This window comes from Corythoichthys intestinalis, chromosome 19, assembly GCF_030265065.1.
Source record: "Corythoichthys intestinalis isolate RoL2023-P3 chromosome 19, ASM3026506v1, whole genome shotgun sequence".
NCBI classification, from domain to species: Eukaryota; Metazoa; Chordata; class Actinopteri; order Syngnathiformes; family Syngnathidae; genus Corythoichthys; species Corythoichthys intestinalis.
In genome coordinates this window covers 40,751,210-40,775,020 of record NC_080413.1, presented here as the reverse complement: position 1 = coordinate 40,775,020, position 23,811 = coordinate 40,751,210, and the positions used below count along the sequence as shown (strand labels likewise).

The window sequence follows — 23,811 nt, the reverse complement described above, 5'->3', positions numbered from 1 at the left end:
AAACAACACAATATAAAAAACTACAATGAGAGTACATCAAACTCCCATTTGGCACATTTAAAGACTGTCATTCTCCATGTCTAAGCAGAGATAGATAGAGATATAGAGATAAGAGAGAGAGAGCTGGTTTGGAAATCGGGAAAGTAAAAAGGAGACTTTTTTTTAATGATATCCTAACATTTTTAAGAGTGGTCATCAGAGGTTTGGGTATTTCAGAGAGAAAATGAGATTATTGAACATGATTTGCCTTCGCAGGCCACACAAAATGATGTGATGGGCCAGATATGGCCCCCCGGCCTGCGTTTGAGATCTATGCTTAGTGTGACAGGTTATGTTGTATGGACTATGGAGGACCAAAGTTGCCAAAATTTTAAAAATAAATCAATAAAACTGGAAATATTAATGACTAGTAACAAAAAGAAAGAAGATTAAAGATTAAAAATATGGAAATAAATACATAAATCAATGTAAAAAATAAAATAAAAATGAATGTAAATACAAAAATAAATTTCAAAATTAAAATACAAAATCAAACTTGGAAATAAGCACAAAAATAAGTATCAATTGAATAAAATTTCAATAAATCAATGCACTTTACTCTCGTGTTTATTCCATTGGCAGCATACAACGTACAAAAATCTTGAATCTTATTTGATGATTTTGTATTCATAGTCACTTTTATTTTTATTTTGTATTTATTTATTAACTTTTTTTTTTTTTTTTTTTAATTTTGGCACCTTTGGTCCTCCATAATGTTGTGCCCTTTGAGACCTTGTGCAATTTCCAGCATGACAAAAATTTATACTTACGTTTTAAACAATTGAATGGTACCTGACATGTGACAGCAAGCGTATGGCACAGCTGTGTCTTCCCAGTCCGAAACTCCCCAAACATCTCTGTGATGGAACCGGTCTCAATCCCACCTTGAGGGAAAACAAAAAGCGGATCCATCTTTTCACTCAAAACAAGGGAATTTAACTAGTTTTAAGGAGGTATGTTTTTGCAGTGTAGTAATGTTATATATGTTATGAATGGCTTACTTTTAAAGGCATTTTTGTGCAACTTAGGTATTAACTCTGAGTCATTGTTGCCAAATGTTTACCATTACACAATGTCAGACAATCTGTCATTGTTAGATGTTGGAATTTCAACTTGCTCACATTTGATGTGGAAAAAAGACCAATAAATTATATTTTTTGCACAGTAATATTTGCTCTTGTCTATAGGTACTTTAAATTTTTACATATCTTTTAATAGAATTATTGGCTTGACATGATCAGTTATTGGCTGGAACGAGGAGGAAATTATCGGTATCGGTTGAAAAATGTATTATCACGCATCACTAGACAAAACTGAGTGTTCATGTGGCAAGTTCGTCTAGTGACAGTGAAAGCAAACACTAACTTGCTCTTGTGACGGAGCAGGAGTGTTTGTTGCTTCAATTTTTGTTTGCAGATCTTAACGGTAAACTATTGTGTGATCAAACTTCTTCCAATATATTTATGGAGATTGTTAGCATCCAGAGCTTTCGTGTGCTTTACACACGATTAGGAAATATAGTGGTAGTTCGAAATACAGTACGATCGCTACAACAATCTTTTCGACATCCGACGTAAAATTAAATTCGCCATTTGTTTCTACACCCGACGATATGCTTGAAATATGATGATATATGACAGTGCCGCAGTTTTTTTGTTTTCCCGCAAGACAGACGCACGGTGTATTTTCTTATGAGAGAAATCAGCATGGATTCCAAGAAGGTTAGTGCCGGTGGTGAAAAAAAGGAAATAAGTGACGCTTACCATTGAAATAAAGATGGAAATAATAGAAAAATATGAGCGCGTCCGTGAACTGGCTCGACAATACGGCCGTCTCGACAGTCCTCCTCCGACCTCTGTTCGCCAGTCTTTTTAAGTTAAGGTGACAATTATTATTATTGTGGTAACATCGCCAAAGAAATTGCCAGCTTAGTTTTTTAATCATTTATTTCAGAACTTGTGTAACACCACTTGCCTACTGTCCACTGCAGTCGAAGCCAAAAACAACAAATTAAAAAAGAAAGTAAAATCTCTAACGCACTCTCTATCCCACTGTCACGTTAGCCAAGCGGTGCGTTCAGGTACAGCACGAAAAACACATCCGCCACATTAGAACCCAATTCGTTACAATATTACAGGAATTATCATTAATAATATTTTATCATTCTGATTTTTATTCATAATTTATTTGTTTTGCTATGTGTAATTGCCATTTTTAATAGTACCAACAGTATTTATTAAGGATTTAGTGTAAGTTTTCGGGCTGTGGAACGAATTGATGGAATTATAATGTATTCTTATGGGAAAATCCTGTTCGACATATGACCATTTTGACTTACAAACAAGGTCCTGGAACAAATCAACTTTGTATGTTGAGGTACCACTGGACAGTGAAACACAGCAGTTTGATTATTTTTGCAAACAGCCCGTGCATAACAGCACACGAAAACTTTGAAACATTTTGCCTCAACCAAGACGTCCAACGGGCTCCGCGTTACCCAATCGGAACCGGGTCACCAACCATCATAATTTGGCTGATGTAAAAGCCCTGTCCAGATTGACGATTGTGCTTACAGTGTTCTCAGATTTTGCACTTTCATCAGGTGTTGCTCCGAAGCTTTTGTACTGGTAAATAAGAAGAACCCTTTTACATTCAGTTGGACTCTCATTAGATCCTAAATAAACAAGTTACATCATAAACACATTTATGCAACATGAATACGGCGTAAATGAATGCTTAAGACGGATAAGCGATACGGAATATGAATGAATGAATGTATTTAACTTAGTTTGATCGCTGGCTAAACATGTCATTTTCTGCCCATCAGATTATAATGAGGCCTTATTTTGCACATTGAGCTATAAGAGGACTGCCGTGTTACTTTATTTGTACTCAAAGCACGTTCGCTGCATGCAAGTAGCGTTCAAGACCACACGGTTTAGTAACATTAACTAACACCACAGGACCATTTTTCAAAATCGATAGTACGTGGATTGTTTACAAACCATGTAGGAGTTTGTCCAATTCCTTGGAACCTGTCGAGATTTGAATGATTTCTGCTCTCCTCTGGTGAAATTCAGTAGCTGTCGTAAAGCCCATAGGCACAAGCTTGGCAGATTCAGTCTGAAAAGACCAAATTGTTTCAGAGTTAGCAGAATGATAATGAGAATCTGCTACACAATCTGTCAATATATAAAGTCACTGAAAAGCAAATGAGTCATAATTAAGGAGGGTGGTCACATGTAAATGTAACTGTTCTTGGAGCTTTTCATCATGTTATTTCAGGGCTGTACAGCGCGAGCGTTTTTGCGCCTAAAAATAATTTGTTGTGAGTAGAGAAAGAAAGAATGGGAGCACTAGTGGGAGCAGATTTTACCACTTTAATTCGCATTTTGTTCCTGTAAAATATAAGAAATCTGAAGATGCCTTGAGCCCCATCTTTTTAGCTTACAATGTATCATGAGTTATTTTAGAGCTGACAATTCTTACAGGCTCTGTATGCAATAGGGCTAATCAGAGCCATATAAAGAGAGTCGCGACACACCCATAGGGATCCATTATACGATTTTACTTCCGGGTTTTCCGGGTTACAACAATGAACCATGACACCAATTTTACCAATTGTTCAATAAAAAATGTTTTTCTTTATCAAAGGGTAATAAGTTGTTGTTGTTATACATTACACTATATTAAAGAAAATAATACAATTTTGTTCCTGTCTTGTAATCGTTTTATTTGTGTTGTTTGGGTCCAAACTAAATGAAAAATGCCTCTAAAAAGGTACAGGTTTGGTTTTGCTAAAATTAGAGGCTATATTCAAAATTTGAGTTAAGCGGGAAATATTTGTTAAACGTAATTTATTTGTGTTTCAGGTCAAACAGTCTATAAAATAAGGAATATGTACACACACACATTATATATATACATATATATGGGGTGGAACGGTACACAAAAATCTCGGTTCGGCACGTACTTCGGTTTTGAGGTCACGATTTGGTTCATTTTCGGTACAGTAAGAAAACAAAATGCAAAATATAAATGTGCTAGTTGTTTATTACACACTTTTGTGCTTTCAACAATAGGAACATTAGCCTATACAAAGCTAGAATTCTGCTCAAAAATAGAAAATACAATCTTCTGAAATGTAGATATTTTGAAAAACAAAATAAAAATAACTTTGGCTAAGACTTTTTTTCTTTAAAGAATATCTGATGTGCAAAATTGAACAGTTGCAACACTGAACAGTTTCAAGTTTCTCATATTAACTTTATGACCACAGCCTCGAAAAGTAAGGGTTATTAGGGCTGTCAAACGATTAAAATTTTTAATTGAGTTAAACACAGCTTAAAAATTAATTAATCGTAATGAATCGCAATTCAAACCATCTCTAAAATATGCCATATTTTTCTGTAAATTATTTTTGGAATGGAAAGATAAGACACAAGACGGATATATACATTCAACATACTGTACATAAGTACTGTATTTGTTGATTATAACAATAAATCTACAAGATGGCATTAACATTACAGGCATGAAAATGGGTCAGGGGTTAAAAAGGTGAGAAAGGTGTGGAGGAAATATGTTCCGGCGTTCTGCCAAAATGTCCTCTGTCGGCGAAACGTCCTACATGTGGCGAATTTGACCATTTTAATTTTTCACATAAGGCTTAATATTCGAGCGGGGGTTTAATTAGTTGAAGGAGTTGATTTCAACCACCATTGACTCGCACTAGCTTAGCCACTCCGGACCCCTGAAACTAACAAATAACTGGCAAACTGCACAGAATTTGTTCAAATCAACTCCAACGACTAATTAAACCCCGGCTAACTCAAAGATTAAGCCTAATGTAAAAAATTCTGCTTCCCCTTTAAAATAAAGACCATTGAATATGGCCATTAAAATGTTGTCTATAAAAGTTTCAGAGCAATAAAATAAACAACAAAAATGAATGAAATGAACAAGAATCCTTCAAACTATTTCATAATGGGTCCAAATTATTTTTCGAACAGATCATGTGACGATAGCACCTTAGAGACAGCCGTTTGCATTGCTTAGCCAAAACTACCGCTGAGGAGGCAAGATGGATATTTAGAATTTCTTTAAACCTAAGCTTTCAAAACCTTCAACAACAAATGAGCTTGAACCGAGGACTGAGCACGAGCAGTATCAAAAAGTCCTGGCTTTCGTGTTACCTGTTGTGCTGTAATTCCAAGTGGTGCTTGAATTGGATGCTTATAGCGGTCGACAGTCTTTTTGAGCCAGCGCAAAGTTCGCAGCGCACAGAGATATTTTTGTCATCTTTACTGGACAAAAATGTGACGTAATGGCTGTGTTTCCAGTGTGCAAATGCAGCCGTTTGTAGTATATCTCCTGCCTATTTCATTGCATCCTGGAGGGGAAGCAAGGCTGTATTGTTTTGGCCGCAAACTCCCAGCGCTCACGGCTCACGCATCATGGTAATACACGTGACCCTTTTTTTCCCATCCTTGATTAGAAAATGTGACATGTGATGTCACTCCCATGACTACAGTATTCTTCATTCTACATACATTATGGGGCAATAACAAAATAGTAACGCACAGGCATCAAGGAAATTTTACTCAGATTACTGATTTAGAAAAATGAACGCGTTAGATTGTTCTTTACTGAAAGAAAGTAATCAGATTACAGTTACGCATTACTCACATAACGCGTTACTGACAACACTGCTTTTATATTACCGTTAAATACACAAGCTTGACGCTACCTTAACGGGAGCTATTTTTTCACCGGACGCTCTGGCAGTGTTCAACGCAAGCTGCGACAAACGGCAGTAACTTTGTCATACCGCAAAATATGAAAACGATTCAAACCATTACTCACCAAATTCAATATGCTGGCGAATGCATTCATCTAAAAAAAAAAAAATTGGGAGTGAGACCACTTCGTCCAGCGAACGTGAATTTGTTCTTAGGACAAGATCATCTGTCGCAATTAGCGATCTTTGACGCTCTTTTTCTCCTCCCCACATACAAACTTGATTCTCTCTCAGCGGCTGTGATTAACCTCAATGAAGTTGCTCTCCTAACTAAGCCTTGCCTATCATTCGTCTTTGTAAGTTTTTAGTAACTTTGTGTATTGAATTTGAAAGGAAATTAATGTGTGTTTTGTTTTTGGCGAACTTTTTCATGAAGCTAAACTGTTGAAGCGACTCACACGTGGAAAAATACGATTGTACAACGTTTTAAATGTATTCATTTGGTATATTTGTTACCACGATTTGAGAGATCAATAAATTGAAGAATTTACGCCTTGCGTTTGGAGTGTTTCTTTTTGGGTTTGCTGGAATAGCGTCACTGACACTCGCACCATCAAACAGAGGAAGGGGTAAGTGCTGCCGCGCCGAACCACTTCTGGCTGCATTTTCGACACATGAAAAATAACGAATACGTACTACTGTATGACGGAAAATTTTAGTGGTTTTGTAACCGCCACGTTTTCATAGCATGGTAAACCGTGAAGGTAACCGGCACATGCCTACACCCGAACCCCCCCACCCCCCTTAAAAGTTTCTCCTCGGATCTACACGATTCACGTAGGTCATCCTTTTTGACTTCAAAACGGCGAATTTCGCCGAAAGGTGAGAGATTTTCATGCCTGACATTAACATTCTTTTTCTTTTTCTCTGCAAAAACAAACACACAAAAGAGCCTTAGAACAGTAACAAAAACAGTATTATGTATAATGTGTGCAAAGTGTGTGTAGTGTACACATATATGTGGCCCTCTTCCCTACTCATCCTCTAGCCCAGTACTTCTCAAATAGTGGGACGCGCCCCCCCCCCCAGGGGGGCGCAGAGCGATGCCGGGGGTGGCGCATGTGACCTCGGGGAACATGTTTTTTTTTTTTTTTTGCCGTACTAGAATAAAGTGTAATTTCATATCCACTCGGTGGGTGGTAGTGGCGCTCTCATTTTTAGAGTGCGCGCAGTATTTTTGAACTCAGCAAGCGCACACAGAAAAGAGATATGAAGACGAAGAGCTGTGCGCCGTTTTCGAAAGCCGTTTTCTGGCTGGACTCACGCAGCGACCCACTGTCTTCTCCGGTTCACACGTGTCCGCCCGAGAAGTGCCATTTTCGGCTTGGGATCGTCACGACGACCGCCCTCACCAACGGTTCTCCCTCGGCCGCCAAGAATGCGCTTTTATCGGGCCGTTTGCCTTTTGGCTTTGACTTTTAATACAGTGGGAGATGAGGAAAGACCACTGTTTACTGTGTCTAAAAATAATTATAGCGGACAGCCGGAAGCCAAATCAATTGAGACGCCAGTTAAAGACATTAGACCCCAATCTCATTGATAAGCCGCGTGATTGTTTTTCAGCGAAAACGTGCCGAATATTGCCAACAATCGTCCCGCTTTGTCAGTGTTATATCAGTAAACCAGTAAGTACTGTTAGCATGCTCAGTACAAAATAACCCCACACCATTGCAAAGGTAGTGATTCTGTGAGCATCAAAAATAAAAACTGTCCTTCTGTCCAAAGACACACTTATTTTTTTTTACCTTCTTCTATTCAGTTTTGTTTTTCCGGTCAAATTTTTTGGCATATTGTCCTCATGAGTTAATGTTTCTAATCTATTTGAGTTTGTTATTATTTACTGATTTCATTACATTTTATTTTTCAGTATCAAATGGTCAAAAATGTACCTCGAGTGTATTTTCACATTTTGGACGTGACTTTTTTTTTTAATTCAGGCAAATTGATGCACATTAAGTCTTTTCTGTGACAAACAAAACAATGTTAATGAAGTTATACTTTATTATAAGTTGATCTATGTTTTTTTTTTCTTTAGTTGGAAAAAAATGACACAATGTTAGGCAGAGGCGTACTTATAATAGTATTTTTATGGACAAAAATTTTTATAGTGGCGGCAGAGAGTTTGGGGGGGGCGCGAAACATTTACGTCTTTCTTGGGGGGGGGGGGGCGTAATAGAAAATAATTGAGAAGCACTGCTCTCGCAAGTCGCTGAGGCAAACCAACTTATTTACATTTTCTGAGAGTTGTTCCATCTATATTCTTTTTTAATTTGAATTCCCCACCCAGAGGGCCAACCTGATTTCCTTCCATGTTTACATTTAACAGTTACCCACGCTGCTCACTGCACTTCTGAGTGGTGCAACGGCCCTGGCCGTTTAATTGTTATCTTTTTTGAGACTGTCAGTCAGCTGATCGTCGCGCCCGCCAGCTGGCTGCCTCCCCTCCCAACGTGACTTACTCTGATTGACGCCGGACGGGCAAACAACGTCGCCGCCGCTGATGGGCCACCCAAGGAAGGGTGCCAACTTCAAAAACTAGCCGCTGCCTGTCATGTATCCATTGTGCAGTGCTTTGTTTACATTTGCTGCAATAACGACACTTGCTTTACGGCAGCTAAGCCGATACAAGGTAGTTTGAGCTTGCATCCACGCGTGTGTGTTGTATTGTGCCAGAGTCTTGTTAACCAAATAAAGGCAGCATTAACAAAAGTTATCTGACCGCTCATCATTTTATAGTCAACACTCTGAGAGTTCGCAACTTCGCATTTGACAGCATACGTGCCGCATACCTCCTCGCCAGCTGTTTGCTCGCCATTCATTCACCTTCGCTATTTTGTTACACTCCAGCTTTTGTCGGTGAGGTATTTTGTGTTCATTCGTTATTGGATCGTTTTTGTTCACCACTGTAAATAAGAGCACCGCAGCAGTAGAGGTAAACTGCCGTTTTCGTTCAACCCGCTTTGTTTAGTGTAGAAGCCAGGGTAGTGGCTGTCTTGTTATTTCCTTTTTACGATCAAGGTTTACTTAGTGGGTGGGGTTTAAGTGTAGTTTCATTTTGTTTGTTGTTCTGGCCTGGGCTTACGCTGGAGCCAGCTACTTCGCATTTTGAATATTTTGTTCATTGCGAGTTCGACTTGTGTGAATAAATTTGTGTCCACTTGCAACTTGTGGGCGTGGCTCGTTTTATGTTACGCCCTTATCGAGCCGTCTGTGGGACGTAACAGTGGGATTATGGAATGCATGAGCGGGCATTCCGCGCTTGCGTAAAATGCGTCAAATATTTTAACGTGATTAATTCAAAAAATTAATTACCGCCCGTTAACGCTCTAAATTTGACAGCACTTTACATTACGTCAGAAATTCGTTTGGTACGCCTCCATTCCGAACCGAGCACCATGTACCGAAACGGTTCGATACAAATACATGTACCCTTACACCCTTAATATATATACAGTGCCTTGCAAAAGTATTCGGCCCCCTTGAATCTTGCAACCTTTCGCCACATTTCAGGCTTCAAACATAAAGATATGAAATTTTATTTTTTGTCAAGAATCAACAACAAGTGGGACACAATCGTGAAGTGGAACAACATTTATTGGATAGTTGAAACTTTTTTAACAAATAAAAAACTGAAAAGTGGGGCGTGCAATATTATTCGGCCCCTTTACTTTCAGTGCAGCAAACTCACTCCAGAAGTTCAGTGAGGATCTCTGAATGATCCAATGTTGTCCTAAATAACCGATGATGATAAATAGAATCCACCTGTGTGTAATCAAGTCTCCGTATAAATGCACCTGCTCTGTGATAGCCTCAGGGTTCTGTTTAAAGTGCAGAGAGCATTATGAAAACCAAGCAACACACCAGGCAGGTCTGAGATACTGTTGTGGAGAAGTTTAAAGCCGGATTTGGATACAAAAAGATTTCCCAAGCTTTAAACATCTCAAGGAGCACTGTGCAAACCATCATATTGAAATGGAAGGCGCATCAGACCACTGCAAATCTACCAAGACCCGGCCGTCCTCCCAAACTTTCTTCTCAAACAAGGAGAAAACTGATCAGAGATGCAGCCAAGAGGCCCATGATCACTCTGGTTGAACTGCAGAGATCTACATCTGAGGTGGGAGAGTCTGTCCATAGGACAACAATCAGTACACTGCACAAATCTGGCCTTTATGGAAGCGTGGCAAGAAGAAAGCCATTTCTCAAAGATATCCATAAAAAGTCTCGTTTAAAGTTTGCCACAAGCCACCTGGGAGACACACCAAACATGTGGAAGAAGGTGCTCTGGTCAGATGAAACCAAAATTGAACTTTTTGGCCACAATGCAAAACGATATGTTTGGCGTAAAAGCAACACAGCTCATCACCCTGAACACACCATCCCCACTGTCAAACATGGTGGTGGCAGCATCATGGTTTGGGCCTGCTTTTCTTCAGCAGGGACAGGGAAGATGGTTAAAATTGACGGGAAGATGGATGCAGCCAAATACAGGAACATTCTGGAAGAAAACCTGTTGGTATATGATCCAAAACATAAAGCCAAATCTACAATGGAATGGTTAAAAAATAAACGTATCCAGGTGTTAGAATGGCCAAGTCAAAGTCCAGACCTGAATCCAATCGAGAATCTGTGGAAAGAGCTGAAGACTGCTGTTCACAAACACTCTCTATCCAACCTCACTGAGCTCGAGCTGTTTTGCAAGGAAGAATGGGCAAGAATGTCAGTCTCTCGATGTGCAAAACTGATAGAAACATACCCCAAGCGACTTGCAGCTGTAATTGGAGCAAAAGGTGGCGCTACAAAGTATTAACGCAAGGGGGCCGAATAATATTGCACGCCTCACTTTTCAGTTTTTTATTTGTTAAAAAAGTTTAAATTATCCAATAAATTTTGTTCCACTTCACGATTGTGTCCCACTTGTTGTTGATTCTTGACAAAAAATTAAAATTTTATATCTTTATGTTTGAAGCCTGAAATGTGGCGAAAGGTTGCAAGGTTCAAGGGGGCCGAATACTTTTGCACGGCACTGTGTGTATATATATATACATACATATATATATACATATATATATATACATATATATATATATATACATATATATATATATATATATATATATATATATATATGTATATATGCATACAGTGGGGAGAACAAGTATTTGATACACTGCCAATGGGTTTTCCTATTGACTGTAAATATATATATATATATATATATATATATATATATTAGAGCTGGGAATTTTTGGGCACCTAACGATTCGATTACGATTCAGAGGCTCCAATTCAATTATAAAACGATTATTGATGCACCCCCCTCTTTTTAAATGTTTTGTACATTAGTTCCAAAATTGTTCAAAAATCCTCTCAGGCTAAACCAGTGTTTCCCACCAATGAACGAGACTGTGGCAGCCCGCCACAGTCTCGTTTGCCCCCCCGCCGGAAAAAAAAAAAAAAAAAAGATAATAATCAGATGCGTCAGTCAGCCCATTACACAGCTGTAGCCCACTCCACTCTACTACCCGCGAGAGCGTGCACGTGCGTGCGCGCACACACACAGACACACGCGCCAACAAGTCGCACTCATAGACGGGACTACTAGCCTGGTACACCAGACTCATAGCTGTGCTATGCAGGCATGAAAATCTCTCACCTTTCGCCGTTTTGAAGTCAAAAAGGGCGACCTACGTGGATTGCGTAGATCTGAGGAGAAATTCTTTTTGGGAGGGGGGGGTCGGGAGGTTTTATTTAATTATTATTATTATTATCATCATGTGATTAACTTGAAACTGAACACTTAAGAAATTGGTTCTTTAAAAAAGTGACACTTGGACAGTCAGCAAATCTTTCTAGATGCTTTGCTGACGAGAACCAATCATCGGCCCAAGCTGCGTTCCATTATTCCAAACGCGCGCACTCCTTACGTGTACATGGAGTGCTCGGAGAGCCTTTGGTTGCATTGCAAAGCTGCGAAAACAAAAAGCAGGCCTTATCCACACCGGGGCAGACCAGAGCGCAGCATACACACTTGCCTGTATTTGCCAGCAGATTGAAACCATTACTCACCAAATTCAATCGTTTTCACATTTTGCGATATAAAAAAGTTACTGCCATTCGTTGCAGCTTGCGTTGAACACTGCCAGAGCTTGCCAAATCTCCCATGAAAAAACACAGCTCCCGTTAAATTGGCGTCAAGCTTGTGTATTTAGAGGTAATATAAACGAAGAAACACACTGTTGAGTCAAATTAAGCGGCATGCTCTCGGATGGAGGGGGCGCCTTGCATCGCTCCCGTCGTCCGCCGGAGACGCGTTATTTTCGCCTGGGACTTGAGCTGAAGTAGCGTCCCCCCCCCCCCATTTTTTTGTGCGTGTTCAATGCATTTATTCAGATTTTACATTGGAAAAAAGATACATTTATACAAGACATCTTTTTTCACGTTTTTCACCAAAGTATCATTTATAAATGGTTTTCAAGCACTTCAAAATTATGATAAGTTTTAAACACGTTACTGCCCCACCGAATTATTTTTAAACAAGAATAAAGTAGTGAGAAAATGCTTGGCTTTATTAAATGCTTCATCGTGAGTCTACTCAAACCCTCTCAGGCTTTGGTAAACGGTGATTGACACATGTGCAAAGTTTTTCTTTTTATATATATTTTTTTGTTTGAAGCAACTTATTTGATTGAATAATAAAGACACAAATGTCCTAGCCAAAATGTGGCCCAAACGCAAAACAACATTACTTCAATGGAAAAATTTGTTTCAATCAAGAAAAATAGTTTTCAAATGCTTTTTTTGTCTCAAATTTATTTTTGCAATCAAAAACTTTTTTTTTTATTGAAGTGACTTTTTGGAGATTAAAAGTATATACTGTATTTTGATTGAAGCAACTTTGTTTTTGATAGAAGTAACTTTGTTTTTTGATTGAATAATAAAAACACAAATCTACCTCCATCGTTATTGAGAGAGAAAGAAATTAAGAAAGCTTTAAAACTAAAAGCCACCGGGGAGTCTGTTTTTTTTAATATTTATATTTCATTACATAGACATGCCTCGTAGGGAAGGGAGATTGAGGAATAAAAAAGGAGTTAGATGAGGCTGCTAAAGGCAGTGGATACCTCATCAGCTGGGTGAATAGCAGACCTGGTAAGAACAAGTTTGCAAGGATAGTCGGGTATTAAATACAATTATAAACACAATTACAATGTTATTTTTCTATAAGATTTTATGTCATTGCTTTATTAATCATTAGGTGCTAGAGTTGTTAGGTATGGATAATAATGAAATAATAGTTTTAAGAAAACTGTGCTGTTGGTGGCTCAGTGACCATCTGATGTGGTTTGTTCTCAGATGAACAAGTTGAGGAAGGAAGTTTTGATGCAGAGGTTGAAGGAAGAAAAGAGGCAGACTGACTGAGTCACAGCCAGAAAGTGTTGATGACAGTTTTGATTTCTATTCACTGTTGCCCCCTCCCAATTAAAGTATGTCACAGTCGCAGCCAATTATGATCTAAAGCTGGTTAAAATTGAAGCTATGTTGTTTTAAGGTGTATTAAATACTTGTTCATGTGCCCCTTTTGATCTACGAGCACCCGCCCCTCCACCGGTCTCTGCACGGCCCTGCTGAAACACAGTGTGGGTCAACAGCGCTCAATATTTTGTTGGGGTGTACAGTGTACTGGAACATATTTCCTCCACACCCTTCTCACCTTTTTAACCCCTGACCCATTTTCATGCCTGGCTATGAGAGTATGAGTCTGGCCACAATTAAGCAGAAAAAAATTTCCAGGGCGGAGCCAGCCACAGCAAATAGACAGCGGAGCGGGCCAATCAGCGACGGGCTGACGTGACGTCGGTTAAGCGACAAGAAACTAGCGAGAGACATTTCAACATATTCAACATGGCTAGCGCGAGACAGACTGTTGGTTTTAGCGACTCGATGTGTTTTTGGTCATGTAAAACCGAATTTACCGCGGATTGGAACATATTGCCGCTGAGTCTGGTGTACCAGGTTACGGGACTACTGTCTGCTGCATTCTGCTGCATTTGGCGCGATCTGGCGACACCGCATACAGCAATTTATATTACATTCAGTGGTCTCAAAATGCCCTCAAGAGATACACCAGGCTTGAAAATGTACACACACACCCTACCCCGAGGGTCAGAGACCCTCCCACCACAGTCTCCTAAAATCCTGTGGGAAACACTGCGAAACCAAACTACTATTTCAGTATCGAGTTAACATATAACAGTGAACAAATACACAAAAATAACAGTAAATAAAAAACTCCAGTCCCCATTCTGTATCAGCAGCTTTAAACTACATTCAATTAATTCAATGTTGTGAATCAACTGTTACAGTTGTTAAAATTGCTCCCGTTATTCCATAATTTCCCTTCTGTCTACTTTTGTCAAAGTTTTAACACTATTTCATGATTTAAAGATAGATTCAAGACAAGATTCTGCTGATTTAGGAGTATTTTAGATAAAAAGTTAATTAGGTTCGCTACAACAGAGCCTTCTAGAGAGGTCTACTGCTTTAAGATGGCGGCTGTTTACTTACGCCTGAAAGTCTGTCATTTCGCATCTCTGTTCAATAATACATGTTCTAACACCGACGTTGTCTGTCAGTTTGCATCTAGTTCTACATATATATGATATCTACTGTAGCCGTATGTTTGTAGCAACTAGCAAATGGGTGCTGTTTGTAGCGGCTGTCAGCTGCAGTCAGGTATGATTGTTTTTTTCATCTAGCGGCATGAGTTGAACATGATATTTACTCTCGGTCCGTTCCTCATTGCGTCCCAAAGACCGCGCTGAAAACAGAATTTAAAGGTCATGACCACCAACTTTTTGGGAAACTAGTGTTTTTATATGTGAACTTGGGAACAAACTATGTTATACATGGTGTTACCTTTAACCCTTTAACACCGAACGTGTCGGCAGCGACACGTTTACGCATGTCGTCTTTGAAGCTTCGTCACGCTGTAATTACGTCACCCACGTGCCGCTGGTTGGTCTCATTTGAAAGTGTGGAAGTTGATGTCCACACCAGTTTTTATTTGAAGTCAATCGACCAAGAAAAACGGGAGATAATGTCGTTTGAGTTTTATAGTTTTATTGCACTCATAAATATGCATTAAAACGCTGCATGTACCATGTATCTATCTCCATATTTCCATCATTTCTTCTCCTTTTTCAAAACCGAAAGCAGCACAAAAGATTGCATATCCCAAGATCCGTTGTGATGTCAAGAAGGACGAACCAAATGTGAACATTTTTAATAAATTGCCGAGCTAGGCGCCAACTAAGGAAAAGGAGGCATGAACACCGGTTGGATTGCGCGAGCGACTTTGAAACGTGCAGAATGAAATCGAAAACTAAATTTAGCGCAAGCTAATGCATTTTTTCATCAACTCAAGGAATAGGATGAGCTGTATTTGTCGTTTTTCTCGGATTAGTCGGCGTCTCGGCGAGTAGAAGTGACAGCAGCGTTCAAACGGCAGAAGAGTAGGCTGTGTGACGTTCTATGTGACGCAGCTCAGTGACCTGTTCAAAAACAAACTTTATTGAGTGCGCAACAAAAAAAAAAACTTTATCAGGTCGCATGCCTGAAAAAATTGAATTGAACTGAACTACTTGTCAATATTTTTGAAAATACTTTTTTTCAATGTTTTTTTTTTTTTTCTTCACTATGAATCTTTTCAATTTTTATATAGATGTGTGTTCGAGAAGCTTGATTGCATGTGCGTATACTTTAGATAAGGTGATGGGTATAATACCTAACTTCACAAAAAGATATCCTCCAAACCCTTTTTGGGTTAGTGAGAAAAAAAATTATATATATCTATTATGCACTGTATATAACCTGTTTTGACCATAGTATGTGTAAAGGCCAAAAACGCCTATGACCATACCCGCTATTTGTGTTGAATAGTCAAACATAAAACTATTCAATCTTATTTTTTTCTATTGAATGTTTATCATAAGTTGAATAAATATTATCAAGCTTCAAAACGGTTGGTCGAGCATGTTTGGTTGTCAATGGGACACCAACATTACAAATTTTGAAAAAATATTTTGGGATTTTTTTGTCTTTTTGGGTCCAAAATGTGGATTATAATTGGTCAGTGAAGAAAACAACAGTTTGGACATGAAGTTCAAGGTGTCCTGAAAAAAGGGACCCAACTTGGCCATTGTGAACAATTTTTTCTTTGAAATATAAAGGCAACATCAAATGCATGCAAATTCGGCCAAAATAGGCTTAGGTGTTAAAGGGTTAATATATTACCACAGGTAAGTGAATCAAGGAAGTCTAGACATTCTCTGGAAAAACAGTATTCTTGTTGAGAAAAAAGAAAAACCTAAATCGTCTTGCATTTCAATGTAAAAGTCGATTTCTTGTACAAATGCTAAAACAAACATGAAACTTTCACTCCACATGGGAAAGTTCCCTTCTGTTTAACAGTTTACATAGTTTTCAGTTGTCGCCTTACACCTCCAAATGTAAATCTAGCATTTAAATATATGTTATAATGCTATGACATAATCAAACTAGTACTTAGATACGCGATTTTATCCATTTTCCCATAATTGACACAATTACCGCAGTCAGTTCCATTGAAAACCACTACAGCGCTGTTTGTGCTTGGAACTACCCACACTCTACAGGAACCACGTGACCACCTGCAGCGACATCAAAGAGTGTTGCGACTCTATATATGGCTCTGGGGCTGATGATTGTGGGCGTGGCAAGACAACGCGAGCTAAAACATAAACAACTGAAGTAAAATTCAACTGCGGGTCGGCGTTTGGAGCATACAGTATGAAACGGGGATTTCAATCGCGATGCAGTGCCAATAACGAAAATTGAGATTTTAACCAAGAAAGGCGAGGAACTTGGCAGAAAAACGCGGCAGGAGATGATTTCTGGGTCTGACAGTATCGACATATGCCGACAGCCAGCGTTAGCGATGACACTGCTAGCAACATTTACAAATTCCAATCTGATTAGCTAAAACTCTACCCTTGGCTAATGCTGGAAGACAAACTGCGGTCAAGCCAGCGGATAGTCATGGTCCCCTGTTCAAATGAGCGGACCCTAAAATTAGCGCACCCGCGTAATACTTACGATGAATTAATTCCGACCTAGCGGCAAGGCAGTTGACTACCGTGTGCTGGCGTTTTTCCAAAACACTAAGATATACAGCCCCACCACTGTCATCATTTAAAAATTAAATAAAGTCACCTGATCTCAAAAGCGCTCAATCTACATGTGTGTTATGTGCGCCGTCACGTCTGTACAATATTATGCGATTCCCCTGAGCAACGGGCGTTTCAGTAGATGGTAGGTTACAGTTCTCATTTTGGTGTAGGGTTCTTGCACCCTTTTAAAAGTCAGATTTAAAGCCAGGTCTTAAATGACATTTTTAAGACCTTAAAAATATCATTTAAGACCTGGCTCCCGGTGGTGCCTACAGTACCTCTGCTTCTTTCCCCTACGACTACCCCTGTTGTTGACAGCAGATGGCAGAGTACCGTTGCCACAATTATCAGCGTTGCCAAATTTGTTCCCCTACTCAATATAAACACTATGTTAAAATGTAACTTTCTCTAATATGCCCCCCCCCAAAAAAATAAATAAATTTTAAAAAAGTTAAATGGGTGCATTGGGGAGGAGATGAGGTTCTTAAATAGACAGAGTCCCATTCCCAGCCATTTGAGACAGTCATGATGCAAAGACAAGTTTACAGTAAGTCGTGACTCGTGAATATATATGTTTCACAAATCTACGCAAGGTGAAATTGTTACTTGAATATTCTTTAGAAGGATAAAATACGCCTGTATGCCTATACTCCCCCCATCAAGATTACAAGAACAATTATGGTTCAAGAAATGAAAACTTACAATGAGTTTATCAGCTTTTGCTTCACTGATGCCTTTAATGTTAAGCAGCTCCTTCTTCGGGGCATAGGCCACTGCCTCGATGGTGTGGTAACCTGCGTCCACCAGTTTCTTGATGTCACTTGCACCTATTCCACATTGCTGCAAAGGAAATGGAAGTGTAAATTAGGCTTTGTCATTGGTCAGATCTACTTCTGAGCCGATTTCTATACCTGAATCAGGAAATTGACCGATACCTATAATATTCTGATACCAGAGCCGTTTCCTTGAAAATGATTGGGGCCAGGCTGAAAATCCTGGAGAGCCATCGACAGCTCTCTAGAATATATTGTACCAGGGAGAGCAATTTATTCTATGCGCGTTGTAATCTTCAGTGGTAGTAAATGAAATGACAGCCAGATGGTTTCATTGGACTTTGTTGTCCATTTAATTTATTTCATCAACAAATGCCAGTTACCACTCGCCAATTTCGGTCAGGAAACCATATCCACAGCGTTGTCTCTTGTAATGCATATACGCAATGCCCACTTTAGGTCGCGCGCATGTCGAGGCAGTAATGAGAAAGATGGTTGATTCAGGTGAGCCTGAAATTGAAAACCCTGTGTGCACATTTACAGTTTTTCTTATTCCCTTTGCTACATTTCTCAGATCAGAGTTGAAATTCTAAAAAAATACTGATTCAGTCTTCATAACATTGTGTTACTTGTGCACGTCAAAAAAGCAGTTCTGGTTTCTTTGAACAAAATGCAAATGTGTCGGTCTATCCATGCAAAGATTCTGCACATTTCTCAGATGTTCCCTACATTATCTATTGCTTGTATCACATTGCTCAAATGTATTATCACGGGTCCCTGTTGAATAGTCTCACCCCCACTACATTTAGGCATTAGATGATTGCATAAGTTTTGACATGGAAAATGGCTGAAAATATTGTCATAATATGTCAAGCACATTTCCTGACATTTTCATTATGTTGGAATACGCCCCCCCGGCCAAGCCGCACGGAAACAGTGCTCCGCTGCTTACCGCTTCCGCGCGCCAACCGGGAGGGCCGATATTCCGCCGTTCACCTCTTATGTTAACCGTTTGTACTGACTCCATGTTCTAAAAGTTTGAAGTAGGGCTGCAGCTATCGAATATTTTAGTAATCGAGTAATCGACTGAAAATTCTATCGATTAATCGAGTAATCGGATAAAACAAATATATTTTTAGGTGAAGAGCAATTATAGATATACATGAGAAAACAAGACATTTTATCATTTTCAGTCAATCAATGTCTTTATTTTTGATGTATATTGTTGAAAACAGCCAACAATTGCATCTCAGATGTAACTAGAATTTTAAAAAATGACTAATTCACTGCTTTCACTCAAAAAACCTTTAGATCTTATATATATATATATATATATATATAACACACCTAAAAATGCCTTTACGCTTGATAACACACATCACTTAAAAGTTTTTCAATTAAATTTCTATTTGTGTCAAGCCATTTTTAAGTTCTAGTTAAGTTTTAAGTTAGTCTAAACTGTAAGTCCTGATAGGATTTAAGTTTTTGCACTGTTCAGAATAAATGTATGATACAGGCTGTATTGGAGCACATCAGGGAGTAGTGCTACTTGGTGTTTTATCCAGCAATGATTACTGAGCTAAAATTGATAGTTAGCATTGTTGAGTTTTTATTTGACATGCTCATCACTCCACAACGCTATGTTATGTTATAGCCTGTATGTAAGACACGTTAGCCACGCATCGAAAGCGGTCTTAATTAATTGAAACCTAGCCCTCCGCAGTGCTAACGTAAGGTGAGCTAGTAGTGACAGTAACGTTAATCTTATACAGTATATTAGCGTTTAGCGCTCTTTATTAGCGCTTAGCGCTCTACTGCTTTAAGATGGCGGCTGTTTGCTAACGCTGCCCAGACGCGGCCTAGTCTGTCATTGCGCATCTAGTTCAACATACATGTGATCTCTATGAGACTCACTGGACGCCACCTGCAACTAACGTAGCATGAGCGGGCTAGTATTTAGCAACGTCGGCGTCGTTTGTAGCGGTTGTCGGCTGCAGTAAGTTTTTTTTTTTTGCTTCTTCCTCTACGCACGTGACATCAGCGCGTTGTCCCGCATTAAAAGTAGTCCGAGCAAAACGTGATGCTTAGAGCTGTCAAAATAAACGATTACTCGAGGTGAATAAAATTACTCGGATCAGTTTTTAAACTCGAGTTACTCGAGTTGCTCGAGTATTCGTTTCAGCTCTAGTTTGAAGACTCACCGAAAACAGGTTGACAAGTTATTCGTCGACAATGATCAAAAAACAAGGCAAAAAACAGACGACGGAGGGACAATTCTGGATCCAAAACAAGGCTACATAGAAAATGTTTCCGAGCAGCAAAATATGTGCTGTTATCTCAGTGTCCAGTGTTTTTGAAGGCTACGGTGGAGTGGGCCGGGCCGAAGGTGTGGCTTGGTGTTGTTTCGGGATCAACCCTCTGTGGCCGGTTTTGGGCTGTTCAGGTTCGTGCGTGGATGGGACGTGGTTGCCACAGCTACCGACGCTGGTCTTGACGTCCCAAGCGCCCGCTATCAGCTTGTTATCCGGGCTGGGTGAGAGCTACAGAGCGCCCTGCTCTTTGTCCTTGGAGTGGTCGGGAGAACTGATTGCAAGAGTTGGTGCGTCAATCTTGCTCGTGACGCACACATTGGGCTTCTGTGATAACATGGCGTTGTGTATCTATTCTGCATCTTTTCATTAAACTATGGTGTGCTATTTATTTTATATTAGGTGTGTTAAAGTAGTACAGTCCTACAGTAAATATGAGAGATGATACTATTCCCTGAATAATGATATTACTTGTGTTAGAGTAATGTAAACAGACGGTGCCTACGAGAAACGGTACCATTTTGTCACGTATTAATGTTTCAGCCATTAATGTTTCATCTTCTTGCATGTGTAATGTTTCAGCTAGTAATGTTTCATCATATTGCTTCACACTCATGCATCACAAAGCCCTTTATTATGTTATAAAGAATAACTGAGAACACTATATAAGCCTCGAGCAGACAACATCCAGTGTCAGGTCGTCAGCGTTCCAGCATACACTAGCATGCCAACTGTCCATTACCACTTGACCTGATAGTTTCCTTTGCCTGTCAACATCAATAGTCCTGTGTCTGCGATACGCAACTGGTTCCTCCGTCCCATTCATGACAGTACGACCTAACCAGAATGGAACCAGCGTATCAACCCTCTTTTCTGGACCGTCTTCACCAAACGGAAAAGGAGGTCTCCCGGATGTCTGGTGACCTCGCATCGTTAATCCAGATCGGCCACGAACACCAGCAGCAACTCCAGCAACAGCAAGAACAACTGACTCAGGTGATCCAAACTCTCACCAAACTGGCAACTCCATTGCCATCAAAATCCCATGATCTGACGCCTCGGCTCCGGTGAACCCAGCCTTGGCTATTGACGTTTTAACGGCGACCCAACTCAGGTACGAGCGTTTCTGACAAGCTGCAAAGTCCAATTTTCCCTGCAACCCCAGACCTTTTCAACCGAAGGGGCTAAGGTTGGATACGTCATCACCCACTTGACTGGTCGGGCTCGGCTTTGGGGAACAGCGGAATTTGAGAGACAAACACCAGCTTGTAACAACTTCAATGCCTTTGCCGATGAAATGATCAAAGTGTTCGACCCGGGCTTTGCTAACACTGAGACATCCGGCGCCCTTATGACCATCCGTCAAGGCAGTCAGTCAGTGTCTGAGTATTCCATTGAATTCCGAACTCTGGTGAGGCAAAGCGATTGGAACATGGAAGCAGTGATCGACGCATTCTATCACAGCCTGGCGGACTCCATCAAAGATGAGCTCGTCTCCTATGATTTACCCAGAACCCTTGATGAAGCCATTGCCCTTGTAAACCGCATTGACCGTCGGATTCAGACCCAACGGCGAGAGAGGGGAGGTCGGAACGCACCCGCTGCCTCTCAGCCTGTTCCAGTTGCTACTCCCACTCATTTAAACCAGCCTGTGCTCATGGAGATCGGCCGTGCTGCCCTAACTCCTGAAGAGCGCCAGCGACATTTCACCTCTAACCTGTGTCTGTTCTGCGGAGGTGAGGGTCATCGAATCGCAACCTGCCCAGCAAAAGCCAGAGCTCACCAGCCGAATCGCAACCTGCCCCAGCAAAAGCCAGAGCTCACCAGACGTCGGGGAGATTCGGGTGACCTCAACGTGTCTTCTGTCTCCCCCATTCGTAAACCTCTTCTCCAGATTCACCTCCTGCTGACTGACACCACCCATCACTTGACCGCTCTCATCGACTCTGGAGCGGAGGCCAACATCATGCATATGGATCTGTCCCAGCAGCTCGGCATTCGGCGTCACCAACTTTCCTCATCCGTTCCTGCACGAGCTCTGGATGGACATCTACTCGGCACAGTGACCCACATCTCAGCCCCGGTGACCATGCTTCTGTCTGGAACCCACCACGAGTCCATTCGGTTCCATCTGCTCCCCTAACCAGGTCAGTCTCTCATCCTTGGGTATCCGTGGCTGCGCCAGCACAACCCTAACATAGATTGGGAAACTGGAGTGGTACGAGAATGGGGCAGTAGATGCCACCAGACCTGCCTGAGGGAGGTGATCATACCCACCAACCCTGAATCTGTCAGTCCTGTTAACCCGGAATCCTTCCACGCTTACCTGGAACATTGAGGAGCAGGTTAAAGAAGCCATCCGGGATCAGCCTGGCCCTAGCGCCTGCCCCACTGAGCGCCTCTTTGTTCCTGATAATCTGAGGTCCCAGGTGATCCAGTGGGGCCACAACTCCCACCTGGCTTGCCACCCTGGGGTCACACGCACCATCCACCTGCTCTCCCAGCGATTCTGGTGGCCATTGTTGAGAACAGATGTCCAAGACTTCGTGAAAGCCTGCCCCACCTGTAGCCAGAATAAGACCACCAGCCGTCCCCCAGCCGGCTTGCTCCAACCCCTGCCAGTCCCCAAACACCCTTGGTCCCATATATCAATGGACTTTGTAACTGGACTCCCTCCTTCTGAAGGAAACACTGTCATTCTCACGGTCGTAGACAGGTTCAGCAAGATGGCCCACTTCATCCCGCTGCCAAGATTGCCCACTGCTAAGAAGACGGCACAGGTGGTTATGGAGCAGGTGTTCCGAATTCACGGACTACCGAGGGATGTCGTATCTGACCGGGGTCCGCAGTTTGCATCCTCTTTCTGGAAGGAGTTCTGCCGCCTCCTGGGAGCCACAGCGAGCCTCACATCAGGCTATCACCCCCAGTCAAACGACCAGTCGGAAAGGCTCAACCAAGAGCTTGAGACATCCCTCCGCTGCATGGCTTCACGAAACCCCCATTCCTGGACACAACATCTGCTGTGGGTGGAATACGCTCACAACTCCCTTCCCAGCTCTGCCACCGGCCTGTCTCCCTTTCACACTGTCTTCGGCTATCAACCGCCCCTGTTCGCCAGCCAAGAAGGAGACGCTTCCTGCCATTCCGCCCAAGCCTGCGTACGGAGATGTCGCCGAATCTGGTCTCAAGCCCGTACCGCTCTTTTAAAGTCTGTTTCTGGTTATGCCATCAGAGCCAACCGACGACGGACCGCAGCCCCTACTTACCAAGTGGGCCAGAAGGTATGGCTTTCTTCCCGGGATCTGCCACTCCAAGTGGAGTCACGTAAACTGGCACCCAGGTTCGTTGGTCCGTTTCCCATCGAGAAGATCATCAGCCCATCAGCTATCCGACTCAAACTACCCAGGTCTATGAGGGTTCACCCAACCTTCCATGTCTCCAAACTAAAGCCAGTCCATGAAAGCCCCCTGGTCCCCAGTGCGGCACCACCTCCCCCTCCTCGCCTGGTGGAAGGCGGTCCTGTCTACACAGTTCACCGCCTGCTCAAGTCACGCCATCGGGGCAGGGGCCTCCAATATCTGGTGGACTGGGAAGGATATTACCCTGAGGAGAGGATGTGGGTTCCAGCTGGGCGGATTGTAGATCGGACCCTCATATCAGACTTCCACCGCCTCCATCCG

At 41.3% G+C, this 23,811-nt stretch overlaps 1 protein-coding gene across 3 annotated transcripts in view; it reads right to left on the bottom strand.

Moving 5' to 3' along the window:
- rad51 (RAD51 recombinase) overlaps positions 1–23,811 on the bottom strand; it is an 81,662-nt gene that overhangs the window by 47,477 nt on the left and 10,374 nt on the right. For all 3 annotated transcript variants that reach the window (XM_057822127.1, XM_057822128.1, XM_057822126.1), the window contains exons 3-5: positions 17,752–17,889; positions 3,045–3,162; positions 832–923 (exon numbers count right to left, since the gene is read on the bottom strand). In XM_057822127.1, the coding sequence (XP_057678110.1) occupies positions 832–923; positions 3,045–3,162; positions 17,752–17,889 (348 nt within the window). The remainder of the gene's footprint in view (positions 1–831; positions 924–3,044; positions 3,163–17,751; positions 17,890–23,811) is intronic.